The sequence below is a fragment of the Pseudonaja textilis genome, chromosome 1, assembly GCF_049901715.1.
Source record: "Pseudonaja textilis isolate UNSWEBS1 chromosome 1, rPseTex1.2, whole genome shotgun sequence".
In the NCBI taxonomy this organism is placed as follows: Eukaryota; Metazoa; Chordata; class Lepidosauria; order Squamata; family Elapidae; genus Pseudonaja; species Pseudonaja textilis.
In genome coordinates, this window is record NC_141990.1 from 226546702 (window position 1) to 226564585 (window position 17884).

The following is a 17884-nucleotide window of genomic DNA, read 5'->3' on the forward strand; positions in this document are numbered from 1 at the left end:
GTGCTGTTTTGTAAACCACTGGCAGAACAATTGGGTTGATTATCTCCCTCTGGCCAAGTTTGCATTCAACAACTCCCAGCACACCTCCACCCAAATGACACCATTTTATGCTAATGTGGGGTACCATCCGCGATTCTTTCCGTTGACACTATTACATTCCCCTGTAACTGAGACTCAGGAATTTCTTTTGGAACTACACTCAGTTCAGCAGTTAGTTCGGCAGCAACTGATACGGGCCAAGGAAGATTACAAGCGGTTCGCAGATCACTCTCGACGGGCAACGCCTCCCCTGGCTATAGGAGACCACGTGTGGTTGTCCACAAAACATCTTCAGGTTGACTGCCCGATAAAGAAGCTGGACCATCGGTTCATTGGCCCATTTCCCGAGACGGTCATCAACCCCGTAGCCTATCGACTGACTCTACCGCGCTCCATGCGAATTCATCCAGTCTTCCACTGTTCCCTTTTGGTCCCTGACGCCCCTTCATGTGACCTTCGACATCCCGCAGCTGATGATCCACCACCTGTGCCCAGTGAAGATGACACAGTTGATGGCAACGTGGTCGGCATTAGGGATTCCCGCTGGCTGAAAGGGCGGTTCCAGTATTTGATCGAGAGGCAGGGGGATGGGCCAGAGGCCCTTTCCTGGGTGGATGCTTCCACGATCCGCGCCCCAGACCTTATACGGATGTTCCATGTCCATTTCCCCTTGAGACCACATCCTGACCATCAGACTTGGGGGAAGGACCCTACAGTGAAAGATAGTGTTGTGACTCTGATTCCCGAGCCTGTGCTGTTAGAGGAAGAGGACTCAGAAGATGAGGAGGAGGAACTGGGAATGCCTTCCTCCCCAGGACCTTCCTCTCTGCCAATGCCTTTCTCCCTGATAATGCCTCAGGTTTCATCAGACAACCGAGAGGAACAGCCTGAGATTAATCAGGAGGAAGGCATATCGGAGCAGCTCCTGACAGGGAGTCAAGAGGAAGAATGTTGGCTTGATCCTAAGCAGCGTCGTAGGAAGAAACGTGAGCAGCAACGTAGGAGGCGTGGGTGGGTCAGAGAGTGAGCTGAGATTGAGCCACACCCCACAGGGGATTAAAGTGGGTGTGTTGTCAGCTGGAAGTTTGTACGGGACAAAGTTTAATCTTGCTTCAGGTTTTCTTTGTGAATGATTTTATGGTCTGCCTTGTAATTTTCTGGAAGTAGCTTTTTACTTGTTATGTTTGGACTTGGCAGGCAGAGCGTGTTGGAATGCCAAGGACATTATCAGTTCCAAAGAATTAACTCTGTGAAGTTCAAGCCAGCTTGCCTGCCTGTGTTTGTGTGAGTTTGTACTCTTTCATCTTTTGGAAAGAAGAAAGGCGAGACAGAACATTAAGATATAAGTTATTACCTCTATTCCTATTCATCCACATTGAGGAATCAACGTAAATCATCCTCTCAGAAATTGTCATCCACTTTTAGACAACATAAGGGCACCCCAGAAATTATCTTGAATCTGTCTGCCTTTCTTAATTTAAATCTGGGAAAGTTGAGCAGAAGGAGAATAATAAGTCCTGCTGCAAGGGATGATTTGTTGAAAAGGGGGTGGGACTCCAATAGGAGTAGAGATAGGGACAGGGACAGGGACAGGGACATGAACAGAACAACAAAATAGAATAGAATAGAATTCTTTATTGACCAGATAAAGTGTGATTGGACACAAGGAATTTGTCTCTGGAGCATAAGCTCTCAATATCTATACAAGGAAGTGAGAAATCATGATCATAATCATAAAATACATTCATCATAAATCATAAGGTACAACACTCAGTGATAGTCATAGGATGCTAAATAAGCAATCAACATAAATCCTACTAGGATACTAAATAAAACAACGTAATTAATATGACACAATCAACAAAGTTAGTCATAAAAATATATCGTCCCTCCAAAAATAAACCCTAGCCTGATTTTTAAGCATGCACATAAGCACTACCCCAAAAATAAGCCCTAGTGAATGGTGGGTGTGGGTGTGGCTAGCATAGGAGGTGGCAAGCATGTGCAGGCTGAAGGTGTCCAGCTGCAGGCATGGCCTTCACTGCACAGGTCAATTATCCTTGTGTCTAGCATGCAATGCCCTATAGTGTCATCTTGTGTGAAGAAGTTGAAAGAGTTTACGTCCAGCATGTGAAAAGTTTGTAGATATTTTCACAGTCCTTTTTCTAGCTCGTGTAATATGCAGGTCCTTAATGGATGGCAGTTTTTTCCTGCAGTTCTAACTATCCATTGAAGTCTGTGTCTCTGTTTGCTTGCAGTGCCAAACCAGACAGTTATAGAGGTGCAAATGACAGACTCATTGATTTCTTTGTAGAACTGTATCACCAGCTCCTTGGGCAGTCTGAGCTTTCTGAGTTGGTCCAGGAAGAACATTCTTTGTTTTGCTTTTTTGATGACATTTTTGACAATGGCAAAAAAGATCATAAATCAGGCCCAATTCCCTTAACTGCCTCACTTTGCAATGGATATTCTGGTCCAAATTGCAGTCATAAGTCAAGAACTATCTGTATTGTATCAATTACATGTTTTAATTTTAGTAGCTGTTTTTCTTTTCTGTAGCATCAGATCTCCTATTTAATTCCATATTTGTCATAAAAAACAAACATCATCCAGACTATAAACAAGAGAGTAATAAACAGCTTCCATCATCCACTGTAGAGAGTGCACTTCCTCATAAATATGTGGATGAATTCTTGTTTCTAGGGAAGTGTTATATCTATTAAGTAAAAATCAAAGAATTTTTAAATTTGTCACCTTTCAATTTGGTGTTTAAAGGCTGTAATTAGAAAATAAGCAAGCTGGAGGACAAAATAAAGTAATATGAAATGCATTGCTTCTCCTGAAACTTTTGTTGCCAACAATTCTCACATTCCTTCCTGGTGCTTTTGTTTTACTGAGATTTGTTAACCACGTTATCGTAAGTTGGTGGAGGAGGAGGATTTGGTTCAGCTGCAACTTCTCCACCTCCGACTTGGTAAAGCACAAAAACCATGGTTGGCTGTAACAGAAAAGAATAGTCAATACAAAAAATACTCAGGGATGCCTCTGTTACTCTAGGTAGGAGGAATAGATTCTCCACTTGTGTGTGTTTTAACTGAGATGCTGGCAATCTCACCAAGAGGCTGAAATCTTTGATAGCTCAAAGTCCTGATAGTGAATTCTATAATAAATTAATTCTATAAATTAACAGGCAAATGATTGGCATTTAAGTAACTTTTTCTGATCATTCAGAGAATGTCTGCTCGGGATCTCCCACATACCAAAGTTATGACAGGAAGACAACCACACACACACACCCGCCTCAGTGAGTGTTCTCTGGATGGAATAGATGGTCTTCTGAAATAAAGATGGTACCAACTGGGGTGGTCCTCTGGAAAGTGGTACTTGGTAAGAGAAGGGAACTAGCTTCTACTGATGACCTTTGGGGACTGATTTTATTTTGTGCTTTAGTTTTTATTGGAGTTTTATATTGCTTATATTTTATGTTACTGCATTTATATTGTTGTACACCTTCTAGGGTCCAGTTTAATTGAGGACCATATAAATACATAAATAAAGTAAATAAATAAAAAATAAATAATATTCTCATTTATTCACAAATGCTATCAGATTATTAACTGTTACTGTATTCATATTGTTCTAAATCTTCTAGATTTCAGCAATTGAGGAACATAAAGAAATAAATAATATTCTCATGATTTATTTACAAAAGCTATCAGATTATTAACTTATTTTAACAATTTAAGGCCTGAAGAAGATGCATTTCCCTCCAGGGGAGGTTAGTTTTTTGGTTTCTGAAATGGCTTCTACTGGCAGTGGTATGAACTGATACAGGTAGCAATAATGAAAAATATTTGTAGCTCAGGGTTGAAATAAGGGGATCTTGATTCTCTGAGCTTGGTTGTTGTTGTTTTTTGCTGATGTTTTACTACCCAGATAATAAACCTGCACTGATGATGTTACCTAGTTTGAGTAATGAAACATCTCCAAGAAAACAACCAAGATAGAGACCACCAAGGACCCCAAGTCAGGTGTCTCTTTGCTGATTTAGCTTCTTACAACATTCTTAGAGTTCTTCTCTTTTGTCAGGTCCAATCATATCCAACCCCTTCAGTCTTTGTTCTGTCACATTTTCTCCCTCTCAAATTATCTAAAGCATTTCTGAAAGGTTGAGAGTATGTTTGTTATTAGAACAATAGGAAGCTAATTGTCACTTCTACAGAACAAGGATAGACATGTCTTTTTCTCCCAACACAAAACTTGCCAATGCAGAATGTAGGGATGTGGTTGGTAATTCAATTGTTTCCAACCGATTTTTTTTCAAAGGTCTTTATAGTGCTGACAGAAGCACTTTATTACTATATCTATATTTGTAGTTCTTAGGTAGCATATGATAGTCATGTATTCAGCTGTTTGTCTGAGAATTTAAAATAAAACTGTTTTTAGAAATGAAAAGGCCCTATTTTTTTTTTCAAAAAATGTTGGCATTGTGAGAAAATGTGATTGAGTGACAGATAGTTTAAATTAATGTAGTCACACTAATAAAGTAATAAAGCTATTGTCGAAGTATCAACTATTTACCTGGGCATCAAGACAGCAAGCTGCCTGGCAGCCGAAGTGAGCCAGTGAAACAGCGATGCAAAATTCCAGCATGCTGAACAGGAGCAGCACACTGGATAGGCCATAACCGACACTCTGTAGAGTAGGAAGACATTGGAAAGATAGCTGTCATTTGCTCAGAAATTAATGTAGTGGTATGTATTTTATTTTATTGAATGTGCTATACCATTAAAAAGGACTCCCATTGGTTCCCTTGGGAAACACTGGGAGGAACAATTGTATTGGGAAAAACAGAGACATTGCACAGGTAACAGGTCGACTTACAACCACAATTAGGACCAGAATTTCCATTGCTAAACAGTGGATGGCAAAAGAAAAAGCCTAGAATCAAGCTAAAATTGTTGCAGAACGCTACTGAAAGAGAATTGTATTACAGAGCGGAATTGTATTACTGGGAATTGTATTACAGAGCGGCTATTATGACTTGGGTTAAAAACTGGATAAATGTTAAGAATAAAAGAATTTTAACATTAGAGGGATACAATCTACAAGCAGGGTGGCATGCCTTCCTGTGGCAAGACAAACAACAAATTCATGGATACCTCCAAAGGCAGAAAATTAGGCAGGCTCTGCTAAATGTATGGAACAAACCCAAATGACAAATTTACATTGAAATACCAACTTGGTTATCTACGTTAGAAGCTTAATGTACCCATATCTACTTTGTCAAGGGGAGATCATTACATATGAGGATATATTGGATGAGAAGAGAGAACTAAAAACGAGACAAGAGTTGAAAGACTTAGGATTTGAGATAGAATTGTGGGCTTATTTGCAACTACAATTGAGGTATGATAAAGATATGAAAGAATGGGGAATTAGTGGGCAGAAAACAGAATTAGACAAAATACTATTAGGAACAGATGAAAATTTGATTTAAAAAAATTATAAAGTGCTATTGGAATGCAAATTGGAAGAGGAAAAAGTAAAAGAAACAATATTGGCCTGGATGAAAGATTTTGGATATGGCATAAATTTGGATGATTGGCAAATCCTATGGGATAGAAATAAAAAAAATACCCTTGGCCGCATCGTATAAAGAAAATTTATATAAAATGTTTTACCGATGGTGCATCCCACCATCAAAATTGGCAAGAATGTATCCAAAACTATCCCCTAAATGTTGGAAATGCAATAAAGAAATTGGAACATATTATCACTTATGGTGGAATTGCAAAGAAGCCCAAACATATTGGTTGAAAATTAGAAACTGGATAGAAGAGATGTGTAAAATTAAAATAGAATTTAGACCTGAAATCTTTTTACTTGGAATCAATGTGGGAGAATATAATAACGAAATAACATATTTAATAATACATGTCACCACTGCTACAAGGTTAGCCTTTGCCCAAAGATGGAAAGGTAACGAAATGCCAGATGAGATGGAAATAATTAGGAAAATTTGGATGTGCGCTGAAATGGATAGAGTAACTCAAGAATTAAAAAATAAAACTGAATCTGATTATTACAAAATTTGGGAGCAGTTTTACCACTGGTTGAAAAAAAGAAAGGAATAAGTGTATCAAAGATGACTAAAGTTTATATATATATACATTTGTATCATTTGTTATTTATGTTATTTGGTGATGTAAGACAAATAAGTGTGTCCAGATGTATGCACCACGTTCATTGTTTTTAAATGTTTTTCCTTTTGTTTCACTAATAAAATTTAATTTTTTTTAAAAAAGGGACTCCCACCTGCTCCCTTGGGAAACACTGGGAGTAACAACTGTATTGGGAAAAACAGAGACACTGTAACAGGTCAACTTACAACCACAATTGGGACCAGAATTTCCACTGCTAAACAGAGCGGTTTTCAAGTGAGCCGTGCATAATTTTATCTTTTCTGCCACTGTTGTTAAGCAAATCGCTGCAATTAAGAGAATCATATAGTTCTTAAGGGAATCCAGCTTCCCCACCCCTGCTGGCTTTGCCGATCAGAGGCTGGCTGGGAAAGTCGCAAATGGGATGCTGCAACTATCCTAAATAAATTGCTCATGTGACTGTTGGGATACTGCAATGGTCATAAATGCAAGGAGGAGTCATAGCTTTGAGTGCCACTGAAAATTTGAATGGTCACTAAATTAAAGACTGCCTGTATAGCCTGTGTGATATGTGAAAACCGTATCAGGGAATGTTATTAGCATCTCTCACGTTTTGCAGAAATTCTAAAGGGGAATTCCAGATATCACTGAGAATCAAATGGGGATCAGCCTTATATCAGATCCATACATAAAGCTAAATCATTGCACAATAGCTGTCTTTCACCGGAGCCTTATTTCTTCTTTATGCATCACAAAATGCGGTTCATGCAGGACAAAGCAGAGAATCTAATTCTCAGTCTAAAACATTAGTTCTGCCAATGCAGAAATTCTCGGCTGTCCTAATCAATCGAGCCAAAGGATATCGTTCATGCTAGACAGTGGAAGTAGTGTTAGAAGAAGCTCAGATTGGAGTCCTTGGAGGAATGGGGAAGTTGGAGGCCCTGAGTCAGACCATGGCAAGGACATCCCATAGTACTGTGCGATTACCTCCCAACTGTGAAGGCCATAGTATGATGCACATTACTTTATCATTCTTATTCTCATGTTCTAAGGGTATTTAACCCATAGTATTTCCTAATTCTAGGCTCCTTGACATTCTGCTGGCCAGGTACCCAGCGATCACTCCAGCTTTGCATGTCAGTGAAAGATGCTTCCTTTTGCTTACTTCCAATCCCTCTGCTTCCTTCTTTAAAGGGACATGTTCCCCACAACAAGGGGTGCAGGTCATGATGACCCAAACACATTGGAACATTTTGGGTGTATGTTCTCCTGAATTACCCAAGGATCACAAGGGGCAGAACCCACAGCAGTGAAAGCAAACTAATTCATTCTGTACCTCAGAGATGTTATTCAGCAGGTTCTGACCAGTTCTGGAGAACTGGTAGCGGAAATTTTGAGTAGTTTGGAATACCACCTCTGACTGGCCCCGCCCCCATCTATTCTCTGCCTCCAGAGTCCCAGCTGAACAGCTGGGTCTTCCTTTGTTACCCTGCACAGGAGAACGGAGCTGGAAAGCAGGTTAGTGGGGTGGAGAGGGAATGAGGATTTTACAGTATCCTTCCCCTGCCACCCCCACCAAGCCACGCCCACATAACTGGTATTAAAAAATTTTGAATCCCACCACTGCTGCACCTGCATATTTTCCTTATTTGGGAAATACACCATCTCTGTTCTTGTAACCCAGAACCTCTTACAATCATTCAGATAGATTCTGATTTGCAGCTGTTGCTTTGGAAGAGCCCTGTTTCAATGTGTGGACTCTCCTGGATCTAACAAATTGGTGTGCGTAATTTATCTTTGTGTTAACACCATAAATAATGAAGGCATCAAATGCCTAGTCTCTATGGCCAGCCCCTTTCCTGACCATTGTTGTATCTGTTCTGATTTACTCTTGAAATCCCACCTGTTACAGACTGGTTTTCTCCTCTGATTTCACTGCCATCCATTTTCAGCATATCATCAGTCAATAAGGAAAACATCCATCACTCAGGGTACTACAACAGAAATGGGATATCGGCTGTACCTTCCTTCCACCCTCAGTTTGGGCATCTCTCAAGTTAAATATAACATAAAATAAAGATACATATAAAAAACCATTGCGTACTGATAGCCCAAGCATTACTAATCTTCTGAGAAGAGGAAGACAACTCCTTCCACAATTAGATATACCCTGGAAGACAGAAGATCTGAAAGATACAGATAATCAGAGTTGGAAGGGACCTTGTAGGTCATCTAGTCCAACCCCTCTGCCCAAATGGGAGACCCTACACCATTTCTGACAAATGGCAGTCCAATCTCTTCTTGAAAGTCTCAAGTGATGGCACACCCACAACTTCTGAGGACAAGCTGTTCCATTGGTTGATTGTTCTCACTGTTAGAAAGTTTCTCCTTATTTCCAGGTTAAATCTTTCCTTGTTCAGTTTCCATCCATTATTTCTTGTCTGGCCTACAGGTGCTTTAGAAAATAGCTTGACCCCTTCCTCTGTGTGGCAGCCCCTCAAATATTGGAAGACTGCTATCATGTCCCCCCTGGTTCTTCTCTTTACTAGATTAGCCAAGCCCAGTTCCTGCAACCATTCGTTGTATTTGTTTTAGCCTCCAGTCCCCTAATCATCCTGATTGCTCTTCTCTGTATTTTTTCTAGAGTCTCAACATCTTTTTGATAATGTGGTGAACAAAACTGGATGCAGTACTCTAGGTGAGGTCTTACTAAGGCTTTATAGAGTGGTATTAGTATTTCCCTTGATCTTGATTGTATCTCTCTGTTAATACAATTTAGGATTGCATTAGCTTTTTTGGTTGCTGCTGCACACTGCTGGCTCATATTTAGCTGGTTGTCCACTAAGACTCCAAGATCCCTCTCACAGTTGTTGCTATCGAGCCTGGCTTCACCCAGTCCATATGTGTATTTTTGGTTTTTCTTGCCTAAGTGTAGGACTTTACTTTTCTCTACATTGAATTTTGTTAGATATTGCCCAGTGTTCTAGTCTGTCAAGATCCATCTGGATCTTGAGCCTATCTTCTTGGGTGTTAGCTATTCCTGCCAGCTTAGTATCATCTGCAAATTTGGTAAGGTCCCCTTCTATTCCCTCATCTAAGTTGTTAATGAAGATATTGAAGAGTACTGGGCTTAAGACGGAATCTTGTGGCACCCCACTGCTTACTTCCCTCCATGTTGACTTAGACCCATTAAGGACTACTCATTGAGTACGGTTTGCCAGCCAGTTGTGAGTCAATCTAGTAGTGATGCTATCAATTCCACTTTTTTCTAGCTTATTAAGAAGTAGATTGTAGTCTACTTTGTTGAATGCCTTGCTGAAATCTAAATATATTATGTCCACAGTATTTTGCTGGTCTACTAATTTAGTCACTGTGTTGAAAAATGAAATTAGATTTGTTTGTTTGGCATTGATTTGTTTGGTATATGACTCAACAAAAATGTACACATACTTACAAATATCCCTCCCCAAAAGGGGTAACCTCCAATTCCAGACAAGGTAAAATAGTAAGAAGAAAAGAGACAAAGCGAGACAGCCCCAAAGCAAATGTGGATCACCCCAATCAATATTTGGACAGCCTGCGGAAGGAAAACACACAAAATAAGACAACTTCATTCACTGAATCTGAGAAACACAAACATGCTAATTTGTTAGCAACCGAGGAAAGGTATTACTTTCTATCCATTTTTGAAAGGCCCTTCAAAGATGTTGGGGCTTTTAAAGCTTGAAGCGTAGTTGTTGACTCAGGGTCTGGTTTCCTATGATTAAAAACTCAAATGGGAGAAGGGACAGTTTGAGAAACCGTTTTCACTATGTAGCTGACATTTACTCCAGACTGTGATCTAGATTATAGAGTGATCTACAGTGGCACTGCTCTTGTCAGGAAGAAGGACTGTAAGAATATCAAGATGGGCCTTTGAGAGAGGAATGTCACTTTTCTCACTAGAGACTTAAGCATGGTCACAAAGCACAAAGAGACTTCAACTGCCTTGAGCTGCAGCCAAGCTGTGACCAGGTTCTTCTGCAGAAATGCCCGACCGTTGCACTTCCCAGAGGGAAGGGAGAAAAAGAAAATTCATATCAGAGCCAGAATTTAAGAACAGAGATTTCTGGAGTATATTCCAGAACCAGACAATAGCCAAACTAATTTCCCTAACTTCACCATGGAGCTCACAGGTCTTTACATCAGCAATAAAATCTTAATGGACTTCCAAGGCAAAGCATGAATACCCCAAGCACTTTGGGCTCAGCCTTGAGGAATCTCTCCAAAGGACCCTTTTGGATGACTTGTTGAGGAGCACTGGTGGAAATCCCAAATTGCTGAGTTGCTCCAGATGCCTGAAGAGCAACACTGGGCAATCCAGGGGCTGTTTGGATTATGTTCGCTCCATTAGAGGGGATGACAACTACGGTTCCATTGGCCATTCTTGCTGGAAGTGTTGCCACAGCTAAGTTATCTGCAAACAAACAAGTGAGGAAAAGTTAATGTATAACGTCAAGGTGGCAGATTCTGGTCCTTCTCTTTAATTTCACTTTATGAGATAATATTTGCCTGCAGTAAAACTGAAGAACATTTCCAGAAGGGTTCAGAGAGCAGGGTAGTAAAAATATACAACTTTCTCTGGGATAAAAATCTTTCCTTTCCCAACAGTTCAGCCAGAACAAAGAAGCTCCTTTGTTGAGAAGGGAAACGTTTTCAAGGAAAAAAAAACCCCAAAAGCTCCAGTTGCCTTTGGAAAAGCACTTTTGGGACAACTATGACCTGAAGGATTGAGAATCTCCATAGATACCAGGGAGAAAAGGTTAATCAGAACAGAGAGAACACAACATTTTTCAATGCAAAAGGTCTCTTTCTAATTTTAGCACAATCTCAGATCCACCCAGCTAAATGTTATTTCCCATTTGGGCAAGGTTTTATTGTACTTGCCCTCTTGTCCTATTATTGGGCAGATGGATCTAAAGGCATCAGGCATGGGTGATCATGTCAATTGCCACCTTCCAGCAAGTTCATTCTGATTTGGACATAGATTACTGGGAAGGACACAAGAGCAGGATCTGTATCCCACCTTTGCCTCACAGAAGTGGTGAGGTTTCTTATCAGACAAACAATTGGGCCACCAGACTGAGTCTTCTGACAAAACTCCGGGCAATCCCAGAAAGCAGTGAAACGATTCAGTAAAGTCCTAACTGCCAATGACATGTAAGAACACTTCAATTTTTTAGAACACTGGCCCAATGGCCCGAATTAATCCCATCAGTTAGGAAGAGGAAGGTACTTCCTTTTTGAGCTGTTTAAATTGGAAGTCAGAGTGAAGCCAAAACCGACCCATCTACTCTCCTTTGAAGGGTGAACTTCCAATATTGAATTTTTGTTAAGTTTACATGGGTCCTTTGCCCACGTTGGTCATTTCCATCACAAGATTGACTACAAACTCTTTCCTGTCCGCTAATTTTCCTCCGAAGTCTTCCCAATCTAGAAGACCTGCGGTGGCTGATAAGACCGCGGCTGGATGGCTGCAGGGGAGAATCGGCAGGTACGGGATGGTCCACGTATTAATTCCATATTAATTTTTTAAAAAATTAACCAGGAACTACTCACGACAACCGCTCAAGACGAAGTAAAGGGAAGCCTCTGGAAAAACGAAAGTAACATAACAGGAACAAGTGGAGGGTGGAGTTCACCCGACTACTAAATGGAGGGATTTGCTCACCTTTATCGAGGTCCGCAGAAAAAAAAAACTTCTTGGCCCTTTAAACTGTTGCAACAAATAACAGTTTGGGTCCCGGAACCTTCTGCTTGTTCAGAGATGAGAGGAAAATTATCCAAGTTTATAAAGTTCTGTTATTCCCAGGCTAAAACAAATCACTGAAATCAAATGCATCCCTCGACGTCTCCTTCGCTTCTCTCTCGTTTTCAACCCCTCGGAGGTTTCCACAACCTTTGCAGGAATCGCCAGAAAGAAAAAGAAGGGGACGCGCATCGCGACCACAGCCTCCCCATTCCCCCCGGCTCTTTAAGTGGCTCTCGTCCAGCGGATTTCCCCCTCTTCTTTCCCTCCACTGGCGCTCTCTGGATATGATACCAAGCAGATGCTAAATGCAAGTCTCTTCCCTGCATTGCTAAAGTTAGCCTGGTTTATTTAATCCATTATGTTTTCTTTTACATTTATTTAAATTGAACGTTTGCTCAACCCATTGAGTGTGGCTGGTGCATTTAGACCAGGGGTCTTCAAACTTGACAGCTTTAAGACCACAAGACTTCAACTCCCAGAATTCCTCCTCCAGTCATGTTAGCTCAGGAATTCTGGAAGTTGAAGTCCACAGATCTTAAACTTGCCAAGTTTGAAAATCCTTGATTTAGACCTGAGGTCCTCAAACTTGGCAACTTTAAGACTTGTGGAATCCCAGAATTCCTGAGTTAACATGACTGGAGGAGGAATTCTGGGAGGTGAAGTCCACAAATCTTAAAGCTGTCAAGTTTGAAGCTGTCTGATTTAAACTATTGGAAGAAATTTTCCTGAGTTCGTTCCCAGCTGGGAAATGAATTTTGAAGCAGCTGCCAGAAAGTGGGATTCTTTAATGAAGTGTTGGAAGATTTACCTTAACAGCCCTCACCTTGACAAAACTAACACCTCTTCCAAACCCATTTTTATGGTAGCAGATAATCTGAAGAGAAATTTCAGAATGCATTGTTGCCAAATATATTTACAATTCAAAATTTTGTTTCCAATCAATCTGGCGTTTTAACTAATTTGTTTCCAAACTAAAGTTCCAGTCATAGTAGTTAAGCATTCATGTCTCCCCTCTAAGATCAAATCTGCTATTACAACATTGTTCTGAAAAACATTTGCAAAAGTTGTGAGTGGGGGATTTTCTTTGATAAACATTTCTACAAACTCAGCTAAATGCAGACATGCTTAGTTGAGATCAATTAAATCAGGGGTCATCAACCTTTTGGACCTCAGGGACCACCAAACTCATAATTTTAAATCCCGGGGACCACTAATATGAATTTTGACTAGCATTGGCTTGCTGATGTTGGGGGGAGAGAGAGAGAGAGAGAGAGAGATCTGATCTAACCTCTCTCTCTCTCTCATACTCTCTCTCTTTCTCTCTCTCTCTCTCTCTCTCTCACACACACACACACACACACACACACACAGAGGCAGGAGTTATTACCGAGCTTGTGGGTGTGGCCTAATTTGTGGGTGTGGCTTGGTGGTCATGTGATTGGTTGGGCATGGCTTGTATGTAAATATTATAAATATTTATGTAAATATTGATTTTATAAAAAAAGAGCAACTTTTACCCAAAATCAGGCAAAGCAGGCAGGCAGATTGAGTTGCTCACAGAATCACAGATTTACTCAAGAGATCTATCCATCTGCCATCGGCTACCTGAGTCTGCACTGAATAATAGAAGTTTCATTCCTAAGAAAGGTCCGGATCTAAAGATTAGCTAGAAAGCAAGAAATCCCACTGTTTCCTGCTTTCTAGCTCATCAAAATCTCCCGATACAGCAGAACAGCTGATGGTTGGGGGGGGGAAAGGAAAATAGCATCTTAGCAGGCAAGTTTACCAGGTAAGGAGTGAGTGAGCGGGGAGGGTTCCCATGGGCCATGTGGGCAGCAGAGCCTTGTGTTTCCATGCAGCCTGGATTAATTGCTTTGTGGGGTGCTCTGGGGGTGACATTTCTCTGAGGACCACCAAAATTTTCTCGCCAGTTGGCAAACCACTGGTTGGTGACCACTGAATTAAATCAGTGTTTCCCAACTTCCACAGCTTTAAAATGTACGGACTTCCAGAATTTTTCCTATCCTTGCTCTCTGGGGAAATCTGGGAGTTGAACTCCACATGACTTAAACAGGCCAAAGTTGCAAAACCTTGAGCTAACTCATAGAAGTTAAGATTGCAGTAACAAATGAAGCACAAACTTATTGCAATGATATTAAATGTCTAAGTTTATTTGAGTTCAGTTGAAGGTAATACATGTAAAAGGCGAAAGATTTATATGATCTGAAGAGAAACCAGAGTATAGAGAAAGAAAACAATGAATGTTTTTATTAAAAACAGAAAAGGTGTATAACTACAATATTATATTATATTATAAGTATTCTTATTAGAAAATGGGACAATATATTTATAGTACTAGCTATAGTTCTTATTCTTTGTAAATAACAGACTCTGATAAAATGCTGTATTGAAAATGTTTATGTATTATTATTATTATTATTATTATACACAAAAATGACAGTATACACAGCAGACGAGATAACCGTGCTGGATTTCGTAGCACAAATCACTAGTCGAACACTTCCCAAGTGTTTAGGACTGCGTGATGTATTGGCGGATTATGCGAGCAGATCCCAGTAAGGTGGCCTTCTGCAGCTGACCAATGGTGATCTTGTCAGCACCAATTGTTTTTGCCTAGGTCTTTAGGCACAGCACCCAGTGTGCCGAGTACCACTGGAACCACCTGCACTGGTTTATGCCAGAGTCTCTGCAGTTCGATTCACAAGTCCTGATGTTTGGTGACTTTTTCAAGTTGTTTCTCATCGATTCTGCTATCACCAGGTATGGCAATGTCGATGATCCACACTTTTTTCTTCTCCACAATCGTGATATCAGGGGTATTGTGTTCCAGAACTTTGTCAGTCTGTATGTCTGTATTCCCCTCACGGGGTGCCACCTTGGCATGGCGGGGGGCTTAACTGTTCCAATGAAGCTGAGAGCTGTGCTGATGGTAGTACAAACTACCAGCAGGTCCAACCATGTCAGAGAGGTCTAGGCCGAGGAGCAGAACTGAGTGCACATAACAACCCATGCAATGAATCATGGTGAAACACAACCGAACGAAGCCTATACTGGCTCAGTTGTCGCCTGGGTTAACAAGGACCACGTCGGGTGCTGGGGAACCTGGGCATCCATTGACAAGTGGGCTACAGGCCATGGGTCCCAAAGCTGAGCAACCAGGGCATGGGCCTGCAGGGCTACTGGAAGCTGAACAACCTCAGAAGCGGCAGAAATACATCATGTCAGAGAACCGCACTGTAATGAAATGCTACTACAAAGCAGAACCAGAAAAACGAGGCTACCAAAAAAGGATTAATAATAATAATAATAATAAATACATGTAGTATGGCCTATTTTGTTATCTGCAGCTCTAGTTTGCTTCTGAACATAATTTGGCCTATGTCATCTAACAAAAAATGCCACCTAGAAATTGGTGAGCTTTGCACTCATATTTTCTGGAGTCTGCGATTAAGGCATGAGTAAATCCCTCCAGAGTAAAGCCCTCCGCCCTCCACTTGTTTCTGTTAAATTACTTTTATTCTGTCCTTTGATTCAATTGTTGAATATAAAGACAGATAGATAACTCTACGAATTCTTCCATACAAAGTTTCTTTTATTGGATTATATTAGGTATCCTCAAGGTATCTCACACTTATGCTGAGATGCATCTAATGTCCAATTCTTTGCATAGTTGAAATCATAGTGTAAAATGATAGTAATTCTTTCATCCCATATTTCATCCCATAGTGGAGCCAAAGGAGAGACGCTAGTTCGATGCTAGGGTCCGAGCAAGAGTGAAGAAACCTCCCCCAACCCACCAAGGGTCAATTCAGTGACCAATCAGGATTACAGAAGTGACCACATGACATGGACTACATTTCCCAGGATACCTTAACTACATTTACCATGATGCATTCCCTTAAGGGGATAGTTCCCAATTACTAACTAACTATACCAATTCCCATTAACTATAACTGGCTGGACAGTACAACTTTTGTTTCCCTGAAACATTGTTAGTTTCTTCGTTTCAGTTAAGCTACTTTCATTTCCATGTATCTCGAGCAGTTGTCATGAGTAGTTTCGGATTACTTTTTTAAAAATAAAAATGAATATATGGTTCCTCCCTGCAGCCAGCCATCTGTAGTTTACGCAGCCACCACAGATATTCTAGATGGGAGCATTTTGGGGTAGAATTAGCAGACAGAAAAGCTTTTATAATCAGTACTTCCACAGTGGAAGTGTCCTATGAGCAGTGAGTGTATTGGGTTGGTGGGTGGGGGTCAATTTCCACTTAACATCTAATTTCTATAGTCCAAGAAGGTACAGAGACAGTGCAGAGAAGAATAACAAAGATGATTAGAAGCTTGGAGACTAAAACACATGAATGATTCCAGAATTGGGTATGGCTAGTCTACTCTAGAGAAAAGAAGGACTTGGGTGACATAATAGCAATATTCCAGTACTTGAGGGGCTGCCACAGGGAAGAGGGGGTCAACTTATTTTCCAAAGCTCCAGAGGGCAGGACAAGAAACAATGGTTGGAAACTAATCAAAGAGAGAAGCAACCTGGAATTAAGGAGAAACTTCATAACAGTGAGAACAATTAACCAGTGGAACAGCTTGCCTTCAGAAGTTCTGGGTGTTTCATCACTGGAGTTTTTAAAGAAAAAAATGGATACTTGTCTGACATGGTATAGGGCACTGATGGTGAACCTTTTTGGCACTGAGTGCCCAAACCAGAACGGGCATGCATGTGCATGCATGTGTGTGTGCCAGAGTGCCGAAAAACTGAAGACCAGCTGGCCGGTGTGCACATCCCTGTATTTTGGCTGGTTTGGGGGCCATTTTCAGGCCACTTACAGGCTGTTCTTTGAGCCATTTTTGCCACCCAAAATGGCCTGGAAAACAGGCCAAAAACCACTTGTTTCTTGGCCATTTTCCATTTTCAGGACATTTTGGGGGCATTTTCCAGGCTGTTTACAGGCCATTTTCTGCACCAAATGGCCAAAAAAAGCCTGAAAACAGCCCAAAATGGCCCAAAAGCAAGCCTGAAAATGGACCAAAAAGGCCCCCAAAATGACCTGTTTGGGGGCCCATTTTCGGCCATTTTCCAGTGCTCTGGTGCCTGCAAAGACCAGCTGGCCGGTGTGCACATGTGCACCAAACCTAGAAGAGCAGCTGGCGATGATGTGTGTGCCCACCAAGAGGGCTCTGTGTGCCACCTCTGGCATGTGTGCCATGGGTTCACCATCACAGGTATAGGGTCTCCTGCTTGAGCAGGGGGTTGGACTAGAAGACCTCCAAGTTCCCTTCAAGTTCTATTCTGATTAAAGGGAAGCAGCTTCCTCTTAAGGGATGTAAAAATCCTAATTGTGTTCTTAATTTGGGCAATTGGGTCAGGGTTTAAAAATTTGGAGGGCCACAAGATGTCCATAGCATTTGGGACTTTGCCATTTCACTTCTTTCTGGGGTTGTCCAGATTTTTTTTTGGGGGGGGGCGAACTAGGCTGATGCTCCAGTTGTGTTCTGATAAGAAACCTCACTACATCCGAGAAACAAAACTGGAATATAGATCCCTGCTCTTATGTCCTTCACAATAACTTGTTCTGTCCAAATCAGTATGAACTAGTTGGAAGATGGCAATCAACATGGAAGATGGCAATCAACATGCCCGATGCCTTTAGATCCAACTGCCATTAACAGGACAGAGGGACATTAGAGTAAAACTTTGTCCATTTGAGAGATTCCATTTAGCTGGGTGGATCTGAGATGGCACTAGGATTTTTAAAAGAGCCATTTTGCATTGGAATGGAAGCAAGAAGACAGCCCTTCTCCTTATTCATGATTAACTTTTTCTTTCTGAGAAACTTGCCTACTTCCTGAGCCCTTCC

The 17884-nt window shown here is 41.0% G+C and overlaps 1 protein-coding gene across 1 annotated transcript; it reads right to left on the bottom strand.

The window, feature by feature from the left end:
* Positions 1-1684: 1684 nt before the first annotated feature.
* On the bottom strand, positions 1685-11852 carry LOC148128066 (membrane-spanning 4-domains subfamily A member 15-like). Its single transcript, XM_087920798.1, has 5 exons — positions 11802-11852; positions 10433-10659; positions 9658-9780; positions 4621-4734; positions 1685-3037 (listed from the first exon to the last, which is right to left on the bottom strand). The coding sequence occupies exons 2-5, from the start codon at positions 10625-10627 to the stop codon at positions 2930-2932; spliced, it is 540 nt and encodes a 179-aa protein (XP_087776924.1). The 5' UTR covers positions 10628-10659; positions 11802-11852; the 3' UTR covers positions 1685-2929.
* Between the last annotated feature and the right edge of the window lie 6032 nt (positions 11853-17884).